This window comes from Coptis chinensis, chromosome 4 (genome assembly GCF_015680905.1).
Source record: "Coptis chinensis isolate HL-2020 chromosome 4, ASM1568090v1, whole genome shotgun sequence".
Classification (NCBI taxonomy): Eukaryota; Viridiplantae; Streptophyta; class Magnoliopsida; order Ranunculales; family Ranunculaceae; genus Coptis; species Coptis chinensis.
The window spans coordinates 16,668,459-16,690,520 of record NC_141459.1 but is presented as its reverse complement, the minus strand read 5'-3'; the positions used below and the strand labels follow the sequence as shown (position 1 = coordinate 16,690,520).

Here is a 22,062-nt window from a genome sequence, read left to right as displayed (position 1 = left end):
TTTCTGGGAACAGGAATTCCCATTGGCTCACCATCAACATTAGAAGGGCGAACGTCCCACGCATCACCCAACACACGAAGGTGGTGATCAACCCAGCCTTCGTCACTCTGCTTCCCCTCAAAAAAGACGATCGGAGAGTTCTTGTCTCTAGTCATGAGATAATAGTATGATTGGTCTCGAATACGCCGGACCTCATAAAAGTAACCAAACACCCAACGGTTTAGAGCAAATCCATGTCTCTTAACAAGAAGGGCAGAATACATGACAGTTCTATAAAACAGGGGTGTTGCCTAACCAAGAGCAAGATTGAAGTGAATCAGACATTCTTAGCAATGGGTGGAGGGGAAGAGTGAGTCCGACCCTAAGCTGACCAATGGTGATGAGCGCCACCTCCTTATAGGCCAACTCATCAGATAACCTCCCCCACTCCAGGCCAATATCTTCAGGGATGTGAAATTTCTCGCGGATCAGTTCCAGGGAGGAAAGATCTCTGAAGTTTACAAGTGACCAGTTGGGATTCATGATCGAAAAAGAGGAAAAGTTTTAAGTTTTTGTTAAACCCTAATAGGAGATCAAAAGGTTCAGTATGCAGAAAAAGGTAGCAGAAGAGATAATCAGAGTTCTCTCACCAGATCCTTTATATACAGATAAGATGGACGGTTAGGATGAGCCCAAGCGGTGCGTCTTTTCGGGATGGAACTGCCATCATTATCTTTTTCGGGAAACGGCGTGTCTATTCAAGCCGCCTTTTCAGAGCCTTAATTAGTTGGATATGTCAGCAGTTCCAGTAACAGTTTTGGAAAAAGATTCTCGCGCCAAAAGCAGTGTCGCTTCAAGCGCTAGATGGCACAATAGGGGGCATCTGTAGGGAGATTTTCTGTCACTGAACAGATGACACGTATATGGGAAATAACCTAAGACTATAGATATATATCTAGAATGAGATGAGGACCATCGGGTCAGTTCTGTGAATAAGTGATCTCGTGCTTAGCACAAGTATTTAGTGGACATGTGCCAGACACATGACTAACCGCCTTCAAACATAACAGTTACCCCAGTCGTTAGGATCTGATATAGACAGTTCCTAAACAGAAGAAAACTAAAGATGGCAATCTTTGGTGATAAGGAAGGAATCGTGGTGACATATCTTAGGAGTTACCTTTTAGATATTATCTTCTCATACACGATGGGACATTATGATCAACAAGAAAACTTACCTCTCATAAGATATGGTCTAGATTTAGACTTCCATAAGAAGAGGAATCCTAATAGGAAGGCAAAGTCCAAAGATGGAAGGGAACTCACAAGCGGTGAGGACAGCCCTAACCCTAGAACTCTCGTAGCCCTTCCTATATAAACCATAGGGATTCGCTCTTAGGAACTACGCAAAATAGGATTTGATTCTCCTTAAGAACAAAGGAGATACGTAGGCAGCCGTCAGACGGTTCAACCCTGAACTCACCATCATCTCATCCCTTCTCTATTCAGTAGAGGCTTCAAGATCCCAAGGCACAAAGGAAGATCAGGGGATACACGAAATTTCCCCTACAGATCCCGTCAACCTATTTTGAACCAATGGCTGGTTATTAGCAGGATTATAAACTACCAACGCTGTCTCAATAGCCATTTGGGTGGGTGGAACCACATTAGCTTGCAGTCGCAGAACAACTGGTTCTCCAGCAACAAATCCCTATAATTCACGGATATTCTGGTTAACAACATATTCTCTTACCCTACCAATAGCAGCAGTAGTATTAGTAGTAGTATTTCCTCTTGTTGTTTCCCTTGTAACATTTGTACCATTTGCATTATAATTAGTACAATTGTTACTCCTATTAACCCTAGGCACCCATGTTGAATTTTGCCTTGTGGGATTGGTAGTTGGGTTAATGCCTAGACAGCTAGTCTCCTTGCTTGTGTCATATTTTCTTGCATGAGTTGCATGTTTTGGGGATCCACATGTAATCCACTCCTACATCAGCAGTAATTCATTTGCCAAGGTTAAACCTCAAACAATCTGGGTACTTGGCATTAATGGGGACTTCAATGCAGACCTTAGCAAATCTAATCTCTGTTTTTTTTAGTTGCATCATCCCAACAATAAGGCTTTCCAATTAACTAATACCCCTTTTATATTAGTCCATATTTGTTTTGGCACATCCCATAACTTGACCCAGATCGGGAGTGTTTAGTCATATTCCTCCTCTGCGTTTCCAGTTCCTGTCCAAGGCCTAATCATGAACACTCTTCCTGCAATAAAAAGAGGTCCACTTTCGAGCGCCATTTTCCTATCTTCCTCCTCTCTAAATTTGAAGAAGAAAACATCCTTATCTGTTGATATTTCGTAGTCAGCTTTTGTTTTCCATGCTCTTTCTAAAGTCCTTTTCACAATAGGAAAAACTAATCTTTTGTATAGAAAGAAACCCACTAAGTGGTTTTTCCATACTTCACAACCTTCCTCAAGACTATCAGTAGGTACATCTACTATCTCTTGTTCTAAATCTGTTTCAAATAACCATCCCAGATGGCTATCTTCTGTGTTACTAGAATTATTGTTACTAAACAAAAAACTCCAAGACATAGTTGGGGGAGGGTTTGAGGTTTCCCTTCTATGTTGAATATGATTCGGCATGGTCTCAATCTTACTCTAACAACAGAAAGTCATATATCCAACCCTCACTAGCAGTTAAAGAGAGAACTTGGATGAAACCTCTTCTTCGCTAGAAAAAGAGAGTTAAAAACAAGGTGCAAGCTTTCACTTCCAGGGAGTTGGCGTTGTCTCACAAGAATTCAGAGGTTTTTAACTTGTATCGGTGTTAGTGTGACTAACAGTTGGATACAAGCAAATCCAAAGCTTTCAAGGGAGATGACGAGAGAATGACTAGAAAAGGAAAGAAAAAGGAGATAAAATTTAAGATCTGAGAATACCTTTAGAAAGTTTCCTAAAATGGGAGGGAAATAAGCTTTCTTTCAATCGCCTATGACATCATCAGAGCCTGGCCATCATACCAATCGCCAATAACACTGGATGTATAATGGAGTTAGTAAACCTTTAAATTGCTAGTTGAATAGTTAATATTACCTCATATTTTTCCGAACTATAATTCAACAATGGCTACAAGTTTACAAGTTTATATCTCTAGAACAATATCTGCAAATACTATAGTAATTCATTTATATGTAGATAACACTATCTCAGTCGTATCAAGGCTTGAAAGGATTCTAAATTGTGTTAGTTAATTACCATGATCAATTGTTTTTCGACATTGATTGTATCAAGTGTAATGCGAATCAGATTAATGCAGTAATTTTAGTTTTCATAGAATTTGTTAATTGTTTAAGTCAACTTTTTCGTTTACAACGCATAATGTTGCTATTATATTTTTCAGCTTTGAATAACAGTGGTGTTCTTATCGCCTCATAATGGTTTACAGCTTTGCAATATTTGTGATATTTTTGAGATATTTTGCGATATTTAGATATATTTGGCGATATTTTATGTATATAACAATTTTATTTAATATTTACTATTATATTTCAAATAAATATAAATAATGTATCATGATATATCAAGAAACATCTACAATATCTACGATATTTATTGATATTTTGGATATATCCACGATATTTGCATGTGAAACAATGCCAAATATCTCCAAAGAGAAGGATATATCCACGATACATATCCAGAAATTGAATATCGATAAATACGCATATTCTGATATTTTGTACTATGTTTTCAATTATATTTCTCTTATTGTTCTACTTCTTTATTTAGGTCTTCCTTAATTAGTTACACTTATTTGCTTATGTACTAGCGATCCTCCATTAAATGAAAACAGAATGTGGAGTACCTTTTCAAATACATTTACTATTGGCGTTGAGAAGCTAAAATTATGTTGGCCGATGATGAAGCTCACATTGGGATGTAGACTTAGGGTCTCGAAGTTCGTTTATGAAGAAAGCCATACTTTTATCTACTTTTGAACAATTTTGTGTGTACTCTTTTTTTTTTCCCTCCAATTCTTTTCGCTAGGAAATTAAATAAAATCAGTAAATTAATTTTACTACAAAATTTTAGTAAAGTTTTTTTGTAAACAGAGTTTCTTCTTCCCTAAAATCAAAAACAATTATCCATCTTCATAACATAACACACGTGCGTGCCCATTTACTAATATATATAAAAGAAGTTTTAGTTCATCTTGAAACTTGAAATAAGAAATAAGATTTGAAACTAAAGCCACTAATCAAAACATAATCAATGGTGAAAAAACAGAAATTTAGTTGAAGTAATCAGTAGCCTTTGTTTTTGTAACCTTTATTTTCATCATTTATAAAATCGATCACCGTAGCTTTTAGCAGGAAAAAAAAAATCAGTGGCCTTTGAACATTAATTATGGAACTTCCAATGATTCCCTATCCACTAATATGAGTAAACTTCGGATTGGATTTGTCTTCTGATCTAGTCCTCTTCGCCCCGCCCTTCTGCCCTAACTTCAACAATTTCCCCCACCAACGAACGCCTTTTAGCTTTATGTACTTCTCGTGCTTGCTGGTAGACACAAGGCTCACTAGACGGCCATGGGAGGGCCAGTTACGTTTCGGGCATCCTTTCATGCAAGTGAACCTTAATAGCATAAGGAAAATAGATTCTCGTGTGAATGGATGCCACCCGTGCCGGCTCGTCCGTAAGGTTAGGCGATTGCCTAAGGCCTCGAGTGAAAAAAGGCCTCAAATTTCCACAAAAATCATACTATGCCCAACATAAATTTCCTACTAAATAGGCAATAAATCTTACTAAAATATTTTTGGATACTACAAAACATAATACATATCCCATACAAGTCTTCTAATAAAAGATAGTAACTCTCCTTCTCTTATGTTAAAAAAAATTTCCGAAAATGCCTCTTCAAATGGTTAAATTTTCAATTTTCCATCTCTATACTATATCTCCATAAATGATAAGTCATAGAGAAGTTCACTAGTCGCAATATCTTTGCAGTTTGACCAACCGTACATTTAACATTGGTAAAAAGCTCTCTACGCTGAGAGAAAAAACTAAGCGTAGCAACTCTCTTCTTTCTCTTCTCTATTCCTGTTCTTTATATCACCTCTCTTCTCTCGACCTCCTTTCCTTTCTTCATCATGTTTTTTCAGATCTATTCCTTTTTCTCTAAGTCTCTGTTAATATGAGTTATCCAGATCTAGAATTTATTCCTGATGAGAGTGAAGAGGATGAGCTCCACCGTCTTCATCTCCAGATGGAAGCTATGTGGAAGATCAACAGATTTCCAGACGAGATTAATTTGGATTCTATCAATGAAAAGGAGCGTAAGCTTTGGGAGAAATCTCTGATTGGTAAACTTTTCTCTTCAAGAAAATTTGATGAGATGGATATTCGTAATGAATTAGTTAAATCATGGAATTCTAATTCTAAAATCACTATTACTTTCTTATCTAAGGGTTTGTTCAAATTTAGTTTTGAGGATGAACAGGAGTTGAGGTTTGTTATGGAAAATGGTCCGTGGTCTGTTCATGGGTATATTATGTCTTTAAAACAATGGATTCCTAATAATCCTACTAATAACTATTGTTTCCAAGAGTTTAGATTATGGATTCAAATTTTCGGTCTCCCTCTAGAAAGGTCTACATGGGAGAATATACATAAAATAGGCTCTGCTTTTGGGTTAGTTGTGGCGATTGATTCAGTAGGAGGATCAGATGCTGGGAACTCCTTTTCTCGTGTTCAAGTCATGTACCCTATAAGAAGGAGGATGATTATTTCTTCTATGGTCAATCTTCATGGGAAAAAATTTGTTCAAATCTCCTTCAAATATGAGAAGCTTCCTATCTTTTGCTACTGTTGTGGATTAATTGGTCATGATTATAAGGAGTGTAAGGCTTTTATTCATCATCCGTTACTGGGTAAAGAGGGTAAGTTTAAATCTAAAGCTGCTTCTGTACTTCCCTTTTCCAATAGGATTCGAGCAGCTTCTTTCAAGTTTGGTATTGGAATCCAGTCTAGGAAAGTTCTAGAATGGGATCCCAAGGCTGAAAACTTGAGGAAATGTATCCCTATGGAGTTCAAAATGCATGTTTACAATAGGAAAGAAAAGCAACCCACTGTTGATCTTTCCTCTGAGTATGTCTCTAGGTTTGTTGAAGAAAGTCATGTAGAGAAGTTGATGATAACGGAGGAAGGAGAGGTGCCATCTAAGGTTAACGGTTTTGCTCACAACATGGATGTAACCGTTTCTGAGGATTCAACAGATGCTAGCATGACATCTGGCAAGGGTGGTCCTTCTGAGTTGTCAGGTTTTGTTGCAGACAATTCGGTTATTCTTTCTGGAGCATCTATCAATGATAGCTTGCCATCTGGCAATGCTGTTTCTTCATATATGTAATGTAATTATGTGGAAAATTTTGGTTCTTTTTCTGAAGGCTTAACATCTAGCAAAGATGGTCATTCTAATATGGAATGCAATTCTGTGGAAATTTATGATTCCACTTCTGAGGGGGTGACATCTGGAAAGGATGGCTCTTCTGATATGGTGTGCATTTTGGAGGAAAATGTTGGCTTGCCAACTAGCAATGTGGTTCTCTCGGATGATTCTGTCTCTTTTGAAGGGTTCCCTCTTGACTGTCTTATGGTTAGCTTTATGGAGAATAATGGTAGTGAATTGCAGTCTGCAGGTTCTATGGTTTCGGGTTCTGGTCCGTTGATAAGCAACAATATTCTTCATATGGATGTGGGTCTGGTTCCAGGCCCAAAGGCATCTTTGAATCCCCAGTTTTCTTCTAATATGGGTCTAGGATTGGGCTTTTCTTTTAATAGTTTTAGAAGCCCATCTGCTATATTGAGCCCGTCAAGGAGGGAAAAAGCTAGCCCTTCAAAAGCCCATTCGAAATACAAAGCCCACTTGTTTTGTCCTGTTTCTCAAATACCCATCTCAAAATCTCATAAGATAGCTTTTAGTTCTCCAAAACAAAAACATCCTTTTTACAAAAAACATTCTCTGGCATCTGGTCCTATAAATGTGTCTAAGGCTATAACCAATTTTGCTGACGAGGTGCATGTTTTCAAACCAGTTATCTCTGAGTTTATCGAGAAACAAGAGTATGAGACTTACGAGGCTACATTGGAAGAAGGAAAAAGCTGGAAATTTGGCGCATGTGCTCATTACACACTTCTCCTCGGTTAGAGAAGAGAAGTTGGTGGTTCATAGATTGGCAACCAAAAGAGTGTTGGAGTTTTCAAAATTTCTTACGGTTGAGGAAAGGGTTTCAAAAAGGAAGAAGATGAGTAGTAACATTAATCCATACCCAGTAGGGAAGGAGCTTCCTCCTTCTGCTAGGGCAAGATGGAAAAGAAGGAACAATAGGCATTGGGAAGATGGGATAAAAGAGGATATGGAGGCTTCAAAGAGTTCAACTAAAATAAACAGAGAGAAAAGGAAGATGGATAGGTTCCATGAGGAAGATGGGAGAAGGATAAGAAGGCAGTTTGTGCAGGGGAATATAGTGAGCAAAGGGCCTCTAGAATGTTTAGAAGAGAGTGATAGGGTTGTGGAACATGGTATGTCTGCTGCTAATCCAGTGGTGTCTGAGGTTTTGCTTAGACCATCTTTAGGAGTTTCTAATGCTGTACATGTTTGTTCTCTTGGTGATGTTCATGGTTCTGATGGTGGTTTTTCTAGTTCTGTTGGTCATATAGGAATTGGCATTCCTGATAATAGTGGTGGTCTGAATAGTGATGCTCTGGGTTCTCTGTATAAAGATCCTTTATTAAAAGAAGTTTCTAAAGGCTCAATCTCGGTGTTCTCTCTTGGAAGCTCCCTTAATCCAGCTTCTGTTCATGAGTATGATTCTAGTAATCCTAGCTTCTGTTCATATGGTAAGGGTGGAATGTCCAGTGAGAAGGAGTCTTCATCCACAAGTTATTCTGGTTTTTGTAAGGGTTCTGATCCATCTGAGGGGTCTTCTGATAGCTCTAGCAGTTCTAGCTCTGGTGGGTTCGCGGTGACTGACCCTTCTCAGTCGCCTCTGTTTCCATGACGATTGAAGCCTGGAATTGTTGGGGAATTGGTTCCTCCACGACAATTTGATCACTAAAGGACCTAATTTTGGCCTCAAGTCCTGATATCATATGTCTAGCTGAGACCAAGGTTTCTGAGAAAAAGTTGCAATTAGTTAAGAAAAGAATAAAGTACAGTGGTAGTTGTTTTGTTCCTGCGGTTGGTCTCAAAGGGGGTCTTGCTGTTTTTTGGAAAGAAGGAATACAGATTGACATCATGGGGGCAACCTCTAATCATATTACAGACAAGATTTCTAATTATCTTTCTAGTGATGATTGGTTTTTTTCTTTTGTCTATGGTGAACCTAATGCTGCTTTTAGGAAAAGGATCTGGGATGAGCTTCGTGATTTCTCTTCCCTTATTCCAGGTCCTTGGCTTTTATTTGGTGACTTTAATGATATCTCCTTTGAGGATGAAAAAACTGGGGGGAATGGGATTAATTTCAAATGTTTGAATGAGTTTAATGAGATGATTGATGATATTGGATTGGTTGATCTGGGATTTAAAGGACCTAAATTCACTTAGTCTAATAATCGGTTCTTTGGAAATCATATTCTGGAGAGGCTGGACAGAGCTCTAGCCACACCAAATTGGCTTGAGCTGTTCCCTCAGGCTGCTATTCATAATTGCCCTAATGCTTCTTCTGATCACTCAGCTCTTTCTATCAAACTGGATGGTTCTATAGCTCCTCTGAGTAAACCTTTTCGGTTCTTTGAGATGTGGACTCATGATCCCTCCTGCAAAGATACCATTACAAATGCTTGGGAAGATTCCTCCCCTGGAAATTATGTTGGAATGTCTGGATTAACTGTTCATAGAAAGATGAAGTTCACTAGTAAAAAGCTGAAGAAATGGAATAATGAGGTATTTGGGAATGTTTCCTTTAGACTTATTAGAAAAGGAAGAGAGCTGTTGGAAACAGAAGGTTGGGTTTAACTGGGTGGCTGAAAGTGGAAGGAATACAAGATTTTTTCACTTATCTACGATTTACAGAAGAAGAAAGAATAATATAGAAAAGCTCAGAAATGAGGAAGGAGGCTGGGACAGTGATAGGAATGGGATAGGAGAAAATGTCAATCAATATTTCAAGAATATATTCACCTCAGATAATATTCCCCCCAATGAGAAAGTGCTCAATTTGTTCAGTTCATGTATCACATCCAATGAAAATATTCTTCTTACACAAGTTCCTTCTGATTTGGATATTTGGAATTCTGCAAAGAATATGGGAGCCTTAAAGGCCCCTGGACCTGATGGCTTCCAAGGTGTCTTCTTCCATAAATATTGGGATATTATTGGACCTGATATCTCTCTAGCTGTCAAAGATTTCTTTATCTATGGGAAACTCTCACCATGCCTAAATGAATCCTTCATCACTCTCATTCCTAAAATCCCTAACCCAGAACATATAACAAAATTCAAACTAATAAGTTTGTGTAATTTTTCTTATAAGATCATTTCTAGGATTCTGACGTCTAGGCTGAAAGTTCATTTGCATAAATTTATCTCTCCTCTACAAGGGGCTTTTGTTAAAGGCAGATCTATTGGGGACAATGTTGGGTTGGCTAGTGAGATTATGCATAGGATGAGGAAACTAAAGAAGTAGAAACAGGGATGGATGGCTGTTAAGCTAGACATGGCTAAAGCCTTTGATAGGGTAGAATGGAGCTTTGTGGATCAGATTATGGGAAGGTTAGGTTTCTCTGAGAAATGGAGAGACTTATTCAGCAATGCCTCAGTACTATGTCCTATAATGTTTTACTAAATGGATCCCCCCTTGAAAAAGTTTTTCCTTAAAGAGGTATCAGGCAAGGGGATCCTCTCTCTCCCTATCTTTTCATCTTAGTTGCTGAGGCTTTCTCTAGGCTTATTGCCCAAGCAGAGGATGAAGGATTTATCTCTGGGTTTAAGATTAGAAGAAAAGCCCCTGACATTAATCATCTTTTCTATGCTGATGATTCTCTAATCTTTTGTAAGGCAAATCTTTTAGAATCTGCAAATATGAGAGTAGTAGTGGAGGAGTATTGCAAAGCTTCTAGGCAAGCTGTAAACTATGATAAATCCAGAGCTTTCTTCAGTGGTAATGTTGCTTCTAAGCATCAGAGGATGCTTATGAAAAGGTGGAAAGTTAGAAAGTTTGATAAGAAGGAGATATATCTAGGAGCTCCTATTCTCTTGGGAAGAAAGAAAGCAAATGACTTTGAATATCTGGTAGAAAAGGTGCATAGAAAAATCAGTGGCTGGAAATCCAAAATCCTCTCTGCTTCAGGCAGAACCACTCTGATAAAAACTGTGGCGCAGGTAGTCCCAATATATGCCATGAGCACCTATATTCTTCCAGTCAACATTACAAATAAGCTAGATAAGCTTAGCAGAGATTTTTGGTAGAATGGGTCTGATAATTCTAGATCTTATCATACTCTCAGTTGGGACAAACTGTGTAAGAGTAAGGGTGAAGGAGGTCTGGGGTTTAGGAAGTCCAGAGAGATGAATCAAGCTCTGATCAGCAAACATGGATGGAAACTTATGGAAGATAAACATTCTAAGTGGGTTAATATTTTCAAAGCAGCTTATCCTTCTTGGGAATCGATGATAGATATGAAAACTCTTCCTGGAGATGCTTATTAAGAAGGGGTTCTTGTGGAAGGTGGGAGATGGTAGTAATATCTCTGTTTTCATGGATCCATGGATTTCTCACCTGGGCAAACCTCTTATCCTTAAGGATTTGTTAGATCCTGGTCCAGAAGTCATCAACCTAAAAGTCAATCATCTCATCTCCCAAGAGGATTTTTCTTGGAATCAAAATAGATTAGGAGAGTTGTTTCCTAATCAGATAGTCTTATCTATCAATCAAATCATCATCCGACCATATTCTATTCCTGATCAAATCATTTGGCCTTCTGACAAGGTTAGTCGGACTGTTAAGCAGGCTTATAAATTTCTCTCAAACCAGTCTGAACTCCCATCTAGCTCATCCTTTAATCCCCTTACCATCAAAAACCTCTAGAGATTAAAGTTAGATGCTGCTTCTCAATTGTTTATATGGGTTACCAACTGGGGGTATCATTCATAAGCATAAGTTTGGGGGACATTTCATGTGGATTTTGTCTGAAGTATGTGGAAACTACTCATCATTTGTTCTTCTCATGTGATTGGATTAAGAGATTTTGGTATGTCTCGAATGCTATGTTGGATGTTGGGACACATCTAGACTGGAATGTTTTGGATTGGCTTAATGAGTTCATAGGATGGTGTGGGGTGAAAGATGAGGTTCTTAATCGTAAAGGATACTATTGTCTCTTGCTCCTTTATGAGATTTGGACTAGTAGGAATAAAGCTAGGATGGAACAGTCTGTAGTAGAGATCAACAAGATGTTGCAGCATACTGAAGCATCAAGATTGAAATGCTCTGAGGATTTCCTTTCCAGCAATGATCCTATTCTACCCAATGTTCTGCCTCTGGATTCTATTAGTTCTTGGTGTCCTCCTGTTGATCCTTGGACTAAAATAAATTTTGATGCTGGTTATGACAGGACTAATGGTAAGGCAACAGCAGGAGTTATTTGCAGGAATGCAGATGGTGTGATCATAGGAGCTGCTTTTAGGAGGTTTTATGCTAAGGATGTGGTACAAGCAAAGGCTATAGGAGCTGAAGTGGCAGCCCTTTTGGCCCTACATCTGAAGCTATCTTCTGTCATTTTGGAAGGCGATTCTTCTTCTGTTATTGCTAGCTTTAAAGCATGTAATTCATCTGTAAGCTGGCATATCTCTGCTATTGTATGTTTTGTAAAGTCCTTAGTGGCAAAACTTCATGATGTTTCTTTTTGCTTGGGTCTGTCGAGCAAGGAATGGGTTGGCTCATGGCCTTGCTTCTTGGGCTCTCAAACAAGTGTCGGGCAGTCATCCCCCCTTGTGTCTGGAGTCTGTAAACATTTTGGCTCTTTGATCTCTATATATAGAAGATGGGGTTATCGGGAAAAAAAAAAAAAAAAAAACATAAATGATAAGTCTAATCAGACCTATGAGATACAAATTAATCAAAATAAGCATAAATTTCAATCCTATTAGGCAAAGAAAACTTGTTATGTAGTGTAGAATTGCAAATGAAAAATGAGTAACTAACTTAAAATTTGGTTTGGAAAAAGGCCTCAAGTTCTAAGTTTCGCTAAGGACTCACCGAAGCTAGGGCCGGCCCTGGATACACAGTCGCGCAGTTATGATGGGTAACTGAAATTTCTTATTTACCATGTTTTCTTAAAAACATTTCCTTGACACAAATTAATCAATACCGTTAAGTGTTTTAGGTGGGCTTGTCATATTTGGAAACGCTAAGTTATGTTGACATCTAAGGTTAAGAACTTCGATCAATCAACTATCTAAAAAAAAAAAAAAAAAAACTTCGATCAACTGGGATTACTTTTAGTAGAGTCATCACTAGTTAAGTAAAAAAATTTGGAATAGCACATTTGTTAAATTGTTCACTAATTTCTCTCCCTTTCATTCACAAAACCTCAAGTATATATATACAAAGAATTGCCGAGAGTCCTTGCTCTCTAAGGCTCTGTCGATCTCCTCAAAATCCTCTTACCTAAAATATAAATACTAAAATAAGATAACTCCTATTTTAGGTACAATATCTATTAATATTGTAATACCCCTCCTCAAGTTGGAGCGTGAAGATCTCAAACGCCCAACTTGCCAAGTAGAAACTCAAATTTCGCTTTCCCCAATGCTTTTGTAAAGATGTCTGCCAATTGAACACTAGTAGAAACATATGACGGATAAATCATCCCTTCAGTCACCGCATCTCGAACCAAATGACAGTCAGACTCTATATGCTTAGGTCTTTCGTGAAAAACTGGATTTTGAACAATGTACAACCCCGATTGACTATCACAATATAACTTCATACCCTTCGGATGTTGCACACCCAAATCATCTAAAAGTTGTTTAAGCCACTTCAACTCGCACACTGTTGCCGCCATTGATCTATACTCAGCCTCCGCAGACAATCTAGACACTGTTTGTTGCTTCTTGGTCTTCCACGACACCGGAGAACAGCCAAGTAACACGAACCATCCAGTCAAGGAACACCGCGTAAGTGGACAACTAGCCCAATCTGAGTCACACCATCCTTCTAGACTGAGGTCACTATCAGCACGAAGAAAAATCCCTTGCCCCGGACTCTTCTTCAGATATCGCACGACCCTGAGAGCCGCCTCCCAATGATCCTCACGAGGTTGTTGCATAAATTGGGATAGAATATGAACTGAATATGCAAGATCAGGTCTCGTCACAGACAAGTAAATCAATCTCCCTACAAGTCGTCTATACGAAGCCGGATCTACAAGAAATTCACCCTTAGCAAGTGCCAAATTGTGATTTTGTTCCATAGGGAATGTCGTAGGCTTTGCTCCCAATAAACCCGTTTCGGAAATTATCTCGAGTGTGTATTTTCTTTGGCAAAGAAAAATTCCTTCTGGATTACGGGCTACCTCTAGCCATAAGAAATATTTCAAAACTCCCAAATCCTTCATATGAAAACACCTGCCAAGGTAATCTTTAAAAACTGTCAATGCAACCTTGTCATTCCCTGCAATAATCAAATCATCAACATAAACTAACACGTTGAGCTGAGTTCTTCCCCTGCACAACCCAAATAATGAATAATCTGAATAGGATTGCACAAATCCATAATTCTTCAATGTTGTTGACAGTTTTGCAAACCAACACCTGGGAGCTTGTTTTAGACCATACAATGACTTTTTCAACCGGCAAACCATGTTAGGATTTGTATTCTCGAAACCTGGAGGAACCTTCATATAAACCTCCTCATTTAAGTCACCGTGAAGGAAAGCATTATGCACATCCATTTGATGTACCTCCCATCTTTTAACAGCAGCAATTGCAAGAAAAGTGCGAACTGTCACCATTTTTGCCACAGGAGCAAATGTCTCGTTGTAGTCAATTCCTTCCACCTTATGATTGTCATAGATCACAAATCTTGCTTTGAGTCGCTCTATGCTGCCATCAGATTTATTCTTAAGCTCCCTAATGCTTTCTTTCCGGGTGAAAGAGTCTCCATTACCCAAGTTTCATTGTCTTCAAGGGCTCGTATCTCCTTTCCCATCGCATCTCGCCATCCGGAGTTTTTCATTGCTTCTTTAAAATGCTTTGGCTCATGTCCCACTGTCACTGCTGCAAGAAAATTCCTATGTCTCACAGAAAAATGTTCACAATTCACAAAATATGTTATAGGATAGGGCGTACCTGAGCAAGATGAAGTAGCTGATGAAATCTCAGATGGACTTATTTTTCATACAATATGAGTAACAAAATCACGATATCGTGTGGAAGGAGTTTTGGCTCGTTTTCCGTGTCTCAACTCACTGTCAACTAGAGCATCTTGCTCCCCCACCGTATTCTCCAGCCCCTCATCACGCATATCCTCATGTGTGGACTGCTGTATGGGCTGCACCGCAAACCCCTTCTCGAGGGTGGACACTGCCTCCAACCCCTCAATACACATAACACACTCATCGGCACCCTCATCCTCACTCCATGCCCCATCCTTATTGTTCACCAGCGTAGGAGTCACCACACTCCGTGGTTGGTGTGGCGCAAAAGGAAATTCTTTCTCAAAAAACTTCACATCCCTTGATACAAAATACTCATGTGTTTCTAAATCATACAATTTCCAACCTTTCTTCCGGAAATGATAGCCAACAAAGACACACTTACGACTCCTACTTGCAAATGTATCACCTTTGTGTCATTGATTATGAGCATAGCAAAGACAACCAAATACACGAACAACCTCATAAGAATGCACTTTCCCAAACAACAGTTCATACGGCGATTTAGTCTTCAATAAAGTAGAGGGCGTTCTATTAATCAAGTAACATGCTGCCAACACACATTCTGCCCAAAATTTGATTGGTAAGTTCCCTTGAAATCGCAATGCTCGAGCCACGTTCAAAATGTGTTGGTGTTTTCTCTCAACCCTCCCATTTTGTTGTGGAGTCCCAACACAAGAAGTCTTAAAAAGAATTCCATTATTTTGAAAATAATCATGCAAACAATTAAATTCAGTCCCATTGTCACTTCACACACGTTTTATCACTTGTTCCATTGTCCCATTGCGGCTTCGGCCGTGTTGCCATCCGGTAATCCCACCGGACATTGTTTCACCTTTCTCACATTCTGCAAAAGAGACAAGTCACACGACACATGGTTCGATGCTCCTGTATCGACAATCCAACTAAAACTACTGTTCTTACCATACAGTCGGTCTTTTGTTTTGGCTAAGCTCAAAAGATCAAGAATTTGCTGCAGTTGTGTTGCTGAAACACCCGCAAGACCCGCATCTTCGATCACATCCGCCAGCCCCTGCGAGGATGTTGCCTGCTGCCCAGATGAAGTTCCTGCCCCGCCAGTTTTATTTGGGCTGACAAACGGTGCACCATATCCTCAACCACGACCAGATTCTGCACGCCCACCTCCTCTTCCTGTCCGTCCTCCACTACGACTTGGTCCCTTACTTCTGCGAGGCCGGTCCCCCCACCATTCGGGGAAGTCGTGTAATTGAAAACAAGAGGATTTGTCGTGGCCTTCTCTATTACAATGATTGCAAAACTTGTCAGTAGGATCCATAGAACGAGACTTGCCACTGCCACGCGTATCAGGCTGAATTGAGAAGGCCATGATACTATCTCGTTCTTCCTTGGATGAGGATAACTCTCCTCCATGCAGTCTTTCCGCTTGAATCACTTGTTGATATGCTCTATTAAGCGTCGGCAGCAATGGCTCTTGTCCCAGCAGATTTGTACGAATTGAAGCATATGCTCCATTGAGGCCAATAAGAAAGTGATGTAGATAGTCTTCTCCTCTCAACTTTTCTACCTGCGTGACTATGCTACACGTGCAACTTCTACACTTACAAACCGGCACCTTCACATATATGGTTAGTTCGTCCCAGATTCTTGACAAACGACCAAAGTAAATTGCCACAGTCTCGGTTTTTCCTTGCTTGCACTCCCCCAAGGACGTCTTTAATTGACATATACGAGTGCCACTTACCACACAAAACTTGCTTTTGAGATTGTTCCACAGGAGTTGTGCATCATCATATTCTCCGAGTGTCGACCGAACGGACGGCTCAATGGTATTGGTCAGCCATGACACCAACATCGAATGCACAGCGATCTAATCCTCAAGTTTCTCCATCCCTTCCACAAAGCTAAATTTCCTCTTTACCTTTAGCGAGGTGCGAATTGCCCTCGCCCATTCATCGTAGTTCTCACCACGTAATTGAGTAGGAGTAATGATGTTTTCCAGACCATCACTCGATCCAAGATAATACGTCCTATCTACCTTCTTTTCGCCATCTCCTGATTGGTCTCCCTCTCCGTCAGCCATAATCTCTCCTGGAAGCTAAAAGACTGAAAAAGGAAAAAATAAGTATTTGCCCTAGGATCTCTCTAAGCTCTTGATACCATGTTAAATTGTTCACTAATTTCTCTCCCTTTCATTCACAAAACCTCAAGTATATATATACAAAGAATTGCTGAGAGTCCTTGCTCTCCAAGGCTTTGTCGATCTCCTCAAAATCCTCTTACCTAAAATAAAATAACTCCTACTAAAATAAGATAACTCCTATTTTAGGTACAATATCTATTAATATCGTAATAACATTTTCCATATGCATACACAGAACTCTGATGCTGCTTTTGGAACATCAGATCAAATGAAATAATACAAATAAGATTTGCAAGTCCCTGCGCAAGGATGACACGCACAAATCGAGAAATGAGATTAACTGGTAACTATTGTTTTAAATGCAGCCATTAGATGTGTTGATCGTTTCTATTCATTCACATCACAGTGACAGACCTCGGTAATGGGCTATTTTGTCTTTGTCATCAGAAAAGTCCTTCAGATTTCAAACTCTAATTCGTTGTTGCTAGTGTTTATCGAAAATAAAGACCCTTGGATTGCTACAAACAGTTGCCAGCATTGTTCCGAGTCCAAAATAGGAGCCCAAGATGACATAGTCGAGGCTCAAGACGGCCTTGGGATCTAAAATCTAGTGAGGAGACCTCGTTATCTGTGCGATCTGAATTCCAGGTCCGCATACCGGCATTAATAGAACTAGCATCAAGTGTGACACACCTATTCAACATCTCATTCCTTTTGTTGAAATTACTGTTTTACCACTGCATGTCTACTTTTCTCCAAACATAAGGGCCCACGACGTTGAATAAAGCAATTTTATAACGTTGAAATTACTGTTTCACCCATACAAAATGGCAAAAAATAAAACAACCAATACAAAATGACCAAAATGCCCTTGTATCGGATACCATGATAACTCCACGGCATTATACACACTCTAGATCGTCATGGCAGGGGTGGAATTTATTATGCTCAAACTCAAACTCGGCTCTTTTATTAAATATAAGCTTTATATAGGCTCAAGCTTAGCTCATATATTATAAGCACATATTTTGCATGTGAGCAAAACCACAAAATAAATGAGTGGTGGGATTTTAATAGAAAAAAAAAGAGTGATCTTGGACATACCCAACAAAACACTCCCGTACCCCAACTTTTAAAATAAATAAATAAAATAATTGTAGACTCAAACTCGGCTCTTTTATTAAATATAAGCTTTATATAGGCTCAAGCTTGGCTCATATATTATAAGCACGTGTTTTGCATGTGAGCAAAACCACAAAATAAATGAATTGTGGGATTTTAATAGAAAAAAAAAAGGGTGATTTTGGACATACCCAACAAAACACTCCCGTACCCCAACTTTTAAAATAAATAAATAAAATAATTGTAGACGCATTTAGCTTCTTAAATTACCCTTCTTTTTTATTTGACATACCCAAAATATTTATTGACTAAAACAAGTTATTTACTTTACGTGATTCAGTTGTAGAAAAAAAAGACTGCATTTTTTTTTCTTCTCCAATAACCTCTTATTCTTTTATCTCATCAATAAATATGCAAATTCTCACTTTTGATTTAAATCAATCATACCAAAGTAATGAGGATGAATACCAACCAAAGAGGATGAAGAAAAAAATTCAAAATCAAATTTTAATGAATGGGAGAACACAAAAGACTATTATACTTGGGAGAATCTACTGATTTCCTAGTTCAGTTGAGAGGATATTGCAGCAATAGTACTAGTCGTCTCTCTCCACCGACACCTGGCATAGGGATGATGTACTACCGGACTCTATTACCATCCATGTCCTCAAAAAGTCGGGTTTCGACACTCACTACTATGTGAGCTTGATGAGAGGGAGAGGACTCCTATTTGCTGATCGATCAACAATTGATGGCGACCGTAAAACCGTGCTTGGTGAAGGCCTCTGCGTCTGATGATGGTTCGGCTTTTAGGAGGGAATTTGCTCGTGCAATGGTGAAGATGTCAAGTCTAGGTGGTGTCTCCAACTACCAAGTTCCTACCCGGGTCACCTGCTCCATGCTAGGATTGCTAGCCCAGGAATCTAACTATTGAACACCAAGTTTGTCAGTTCTGTTTACGGCTCTTATCTTAGCGTCCCTCCTTCCTGGAATGTGTAAAGTTGCAATTCAGCTACTCCACTGAAGTAAATGCATATGCTGGAAAACTAAAAACACCAACTTTTGCTACTTCTGCTTATGTTGTTATCTTGTTTTCCCTTTTTCACGATTTGTATAATAGACTGCTATTCAGCTTCTCCAGTGAAATAAATGCACTACTCTTGAAAATTTTAATGTTTGGTTTGTCATAATTCATTGCGCTTATCATACCAATTCCAAACTATTAAGGTTTTTTTAGTATCACTTTCAGACCTATCACAGTATCACAAGTATGCAAACCATGCTGCACATTGGTTTTTTTTTTTCTAAAGTCTTAAAGTCTTAAAACCCGTCATTTGAGTTCGATAGTTAACATGATTTTTTTAGATTCTAATTGTAATTGGTAATTGTATTGGAAATAATTATATAATTTAAGTGATATTAGGGAGGTTTTTCTAAATTTTTAATAAATAGATGGTTTGTTCTAATATTAGCGAGGGAAATTGGGAATAATTATATAATTTAAGTGATATTATGGAGGCTTTTCTAAATTATTAATAAATAGAGGGTTTGTTCTAATTTTTATGAGGGAGGTGTTTCAAAATTGAGCAACTATAGAGATTACAAATTGCCTACTCGACAGTGGAGAAGAATTCCTAAATACCCGGCTATCATATAGTGTAGAGAAGTCTCAATGTACCTTAGGAATGTCTCTTTCATAGCTCTCAAGTCTCAAAATTTTATCTGACCGATTGTATTCTCCCTTGTCAACCCAACTTTTGTCCATCGCCTCAGAACTTTAAAAGAGAAACGGAGTCAGAAGAAAACAAAAAAAATGCTTTGATTAGTTCCTTCTCACTCAATTGGAAAATTTTATGAAAACAGACACATGTTACAAGAGGCATGTACATTAATGGGACGCACAGATGCAAACCCCAGATATGGACAATGTAAAACTACAAACAACCTCAATTACATTTCCTTTTGAGGTTGAAACTATCTTATACTCTACAGTTATCTCTAGTATGGTAGTAAGCCTGGGTTTCTTATATCTTCTCAAAAGTAAAGAAGATCATACAACACTAACAGATGAAAGGGCCATGCATGCCCCCGCCGCCCAAGGCGGTAACTTGATTCTTAGCAATGGAAAGAATATACCAGCAGCAACTAGGAATGGCAATGGCAAAAACATAGTTCCAACGGATACAGGAGAATGTCTTCCTTGAGAGGTCACTGGCGGTGATAACATCTTCTAGGTTGCTCCTCATCAACACATAATCAGCAGCTTCTATGGCTATATCAGTCCCTGCCTCAATTGCAATCCCAACATCAGCTACTGCAAGGGCAGGAGAATCATTGATACCATCACCAACCATTGCAACTATGCTTCCATCCCTCTAAAATGAACATATAATATCAGCCTTTCCAGCAGGCATCACTTCAGCTCTCACATCTTGAATGCCAACCTGCAAAATCATGATTGCTCTTCAAGTTAAAAAATCTCAAAACAGAAGCTATTTGCTGGTGAATGTTGACTACTTTCACACTATATCAAGTTAACTTACCACCCCAGAAAAGTTAGCAAAGCTAACTTAACAACAGTGGGAACAAAAATGCTTGCGACCTGTTAAAGTAAAAATAACTACAATAAGGATAAGGTGACACATTTATATTAAAGTACCGATGACATCGAGAAAATTAAACTACAAAGTCGAACAAAGACTAAAAACGTTAACAGAAGAAGTATGAAATCACCAATATGGATATTCAAACTGCGGATCTGTTAAGTTTCTCAATACTTTCCTATGAAACTATCATACTGTCAATGATGCCCGCTTTTAATCATGCGTTCATTCAAAAAGGAACTGGTGAATAGTGACATGCAAGTTCAGCATGTACTAGTAATCTAATATACTACCCAGAATATGAATCAAACAAGTACTAGAAAGAGAAAAGTTTCCAGCCTTCCACTGAGCATATAATAGAATTGGATCAATATGGAGCCCAAAAATTCAACCAAAATGCTTATAAAATTTACTAACTAATTAATACTTACAAAATCAGCAAACTTCTGAACGGGAGCTTTGGACATTTGAGCTGCCTCAACTAGACAAATTATCTTACTCAAGACAGTATTAGATCCCACTCTTGTGGCTTTTATATGAAGAGCGCCATGCATATTGATTGTGCCTCCAATAACATGAGTGTTAGCCTCCTTCAGAACAGGTGAAGATTTACCAGTCGCCATACTCTTGTCAACATAACTTGAACCCCATACGACATCACCATCAACTGGAACCTTTGAACCAGGAATAACTTTCAGCGTGTCACTAGCGCCCACTTCAAATAACCATTCACCATTCACCAAAATGACTACGCCCAATTCATACAACAGACCCAATTCCTTTTTGCAAGGCTCGAAAGGTGGTTTTTTTTTTTTTTTTTTGGGTAGAAGATATAGCGAAAACGAAAGGATGAAGAAGAATGCGAAAAGAAACTTACACTAAAAAAAAGGGTACAAAATACTCGGAAAATAGACGTGTCGTTATTTTGTTTTTGTTTTTTTTAATCCTTTTGCTCTTATGGAAAATACCCAAAAATATATGAGAGATATTATTGGATTTAGGCAGTTATTGGGTATGGCAAAAATTTATGTTAGTTATGGGGTATGGGAGTATTTTTATGGGTGTGTCCAAGATCACTCAAAAATAATAATAATAAAAAAGTGGGAGGCAAAAACTGGTTGGTGGGTACCTCAGGGAAAAAAACAAAATAAATAGTTTCTAGTTTACAAACATACCCGTACCTACACCTAAACCTTGTTTTCTGTCCAAAGGATACAAATGTCATTTAACTATGTCGGACACCATTACGGCTCCACGGTTTGCTCGGGCAAGTCACATTAATTATATACGTAGTCTAGATGAACGAGTTTGAGTCGAGCCCAAGTAATTCGGCTATTTTACAATGTGACAATAGTATTTGAGCTTCTCGAGCCGGGCTTCACGTGCTCGTTTATTAAGCTTTAATATAGGCTCAAGCTTAGCTCATTTTATTCAGGGGCAGACCAACAAGAGGGCTAACAGGGGCTATTAACCCCCAAATTTCCTTTAAAAAAAAAGTATATATACTAGTAATCAAAAAAAAAAATGAGAAGTTGACTTACCGAAACATAAACAGACAGACGAGGATAGCGGAAAAAAAAACAAAAATAGACTTTTCACTTTTTCAGACTTCAAAACCCTGGCTTGTTCCTTCCCTCTCTCTCATTGAGCCATTAAGGCATTGAGCTCGCAACACGCCGGCACCAACCTTCTGATTGTCGAATTGCGCGCACCAACTCCACACTGTTGATCACTTGATTCATTGATTGTCGAATTGCGGAATTGTTGAAAGCACTTAGACGTTA

General features: G+C 38.6%; 1 protein-coding gene, 1 non-coding gene and 1 pseudogene across 3 annotated transcripts; 1 reads left to right on the top strand and 2 right to left on the bottom strand.

The window, feature by feature from the left end:
- Positions 1-15,545: 15,545 nt before the first annotated feature.
- LOC147502210 (uncharacterized) lies at positions 15,546-20,029 on the bottom strand (annotated as a pseudogene).
- On the top strand, positions 16,795-16,898 carry LOC147502211 (U6 spliceosomal RNA). Its single transcript, XR_015194109.1, has one exon. It is a non-coding gene; the product is annotated as a U6 spliceosomal RNA (small nuclear RNA).
- Positions 19,470-21,209, bottom strand: LOC147502209 (copper-transporting ATPase RAN1-like). Of its 2 annotated transcripts, XM_086603861.1 has the most exons (3): positions 20,710-21,209; positions 20,219-20,277; positions 19,470-20,119 (listed from the first exon to the last, which is right to left on the bottom strand). In XM_086603861.1, the coding sequence occupies exons 1-3, from the start codon at positions 20,899-20,901 to the stop codon at positions 20,101-20,103; spliced, it is 270 nt and encodes an 89-aa protein (XP_086459987.1). In that variant the 5' UTR covers positions 20,902-21,209; the 3' UTR covers positions 19,470-20,100. The 2 variants fall into 2 exon arrangements, with proteins under 2 accessions (XP_086459987.1, XP_086459988.1); XM_086603862.1 differs by lacking the exon at positions 20,219-20,277 and having other exon boundaries at positions 20,710-21,203.
- Between the last annotated feature and the right edge of the window lie 853 nt (positions 21,210-22,062).

What these genes read in the sequence shown, in the direction of transcription:
- LOC147502209 (XM_086603861.1), bottom strand. Translation starts at nt 20,901, where the DNA reads ATGGCGACTGGTAAATCTTCACCTGTTCTGAAGGAGGCTAACACTCAT. An exon ending in TTCAGAAGTTTGCTGATTTT is followed by an intron (nt 20,278 to 20,709) that starts GTAAGTATTAAT and finishes TTACTTTAACAG; the next exon opens with GTCGCAAGCATTTTTGTTCC.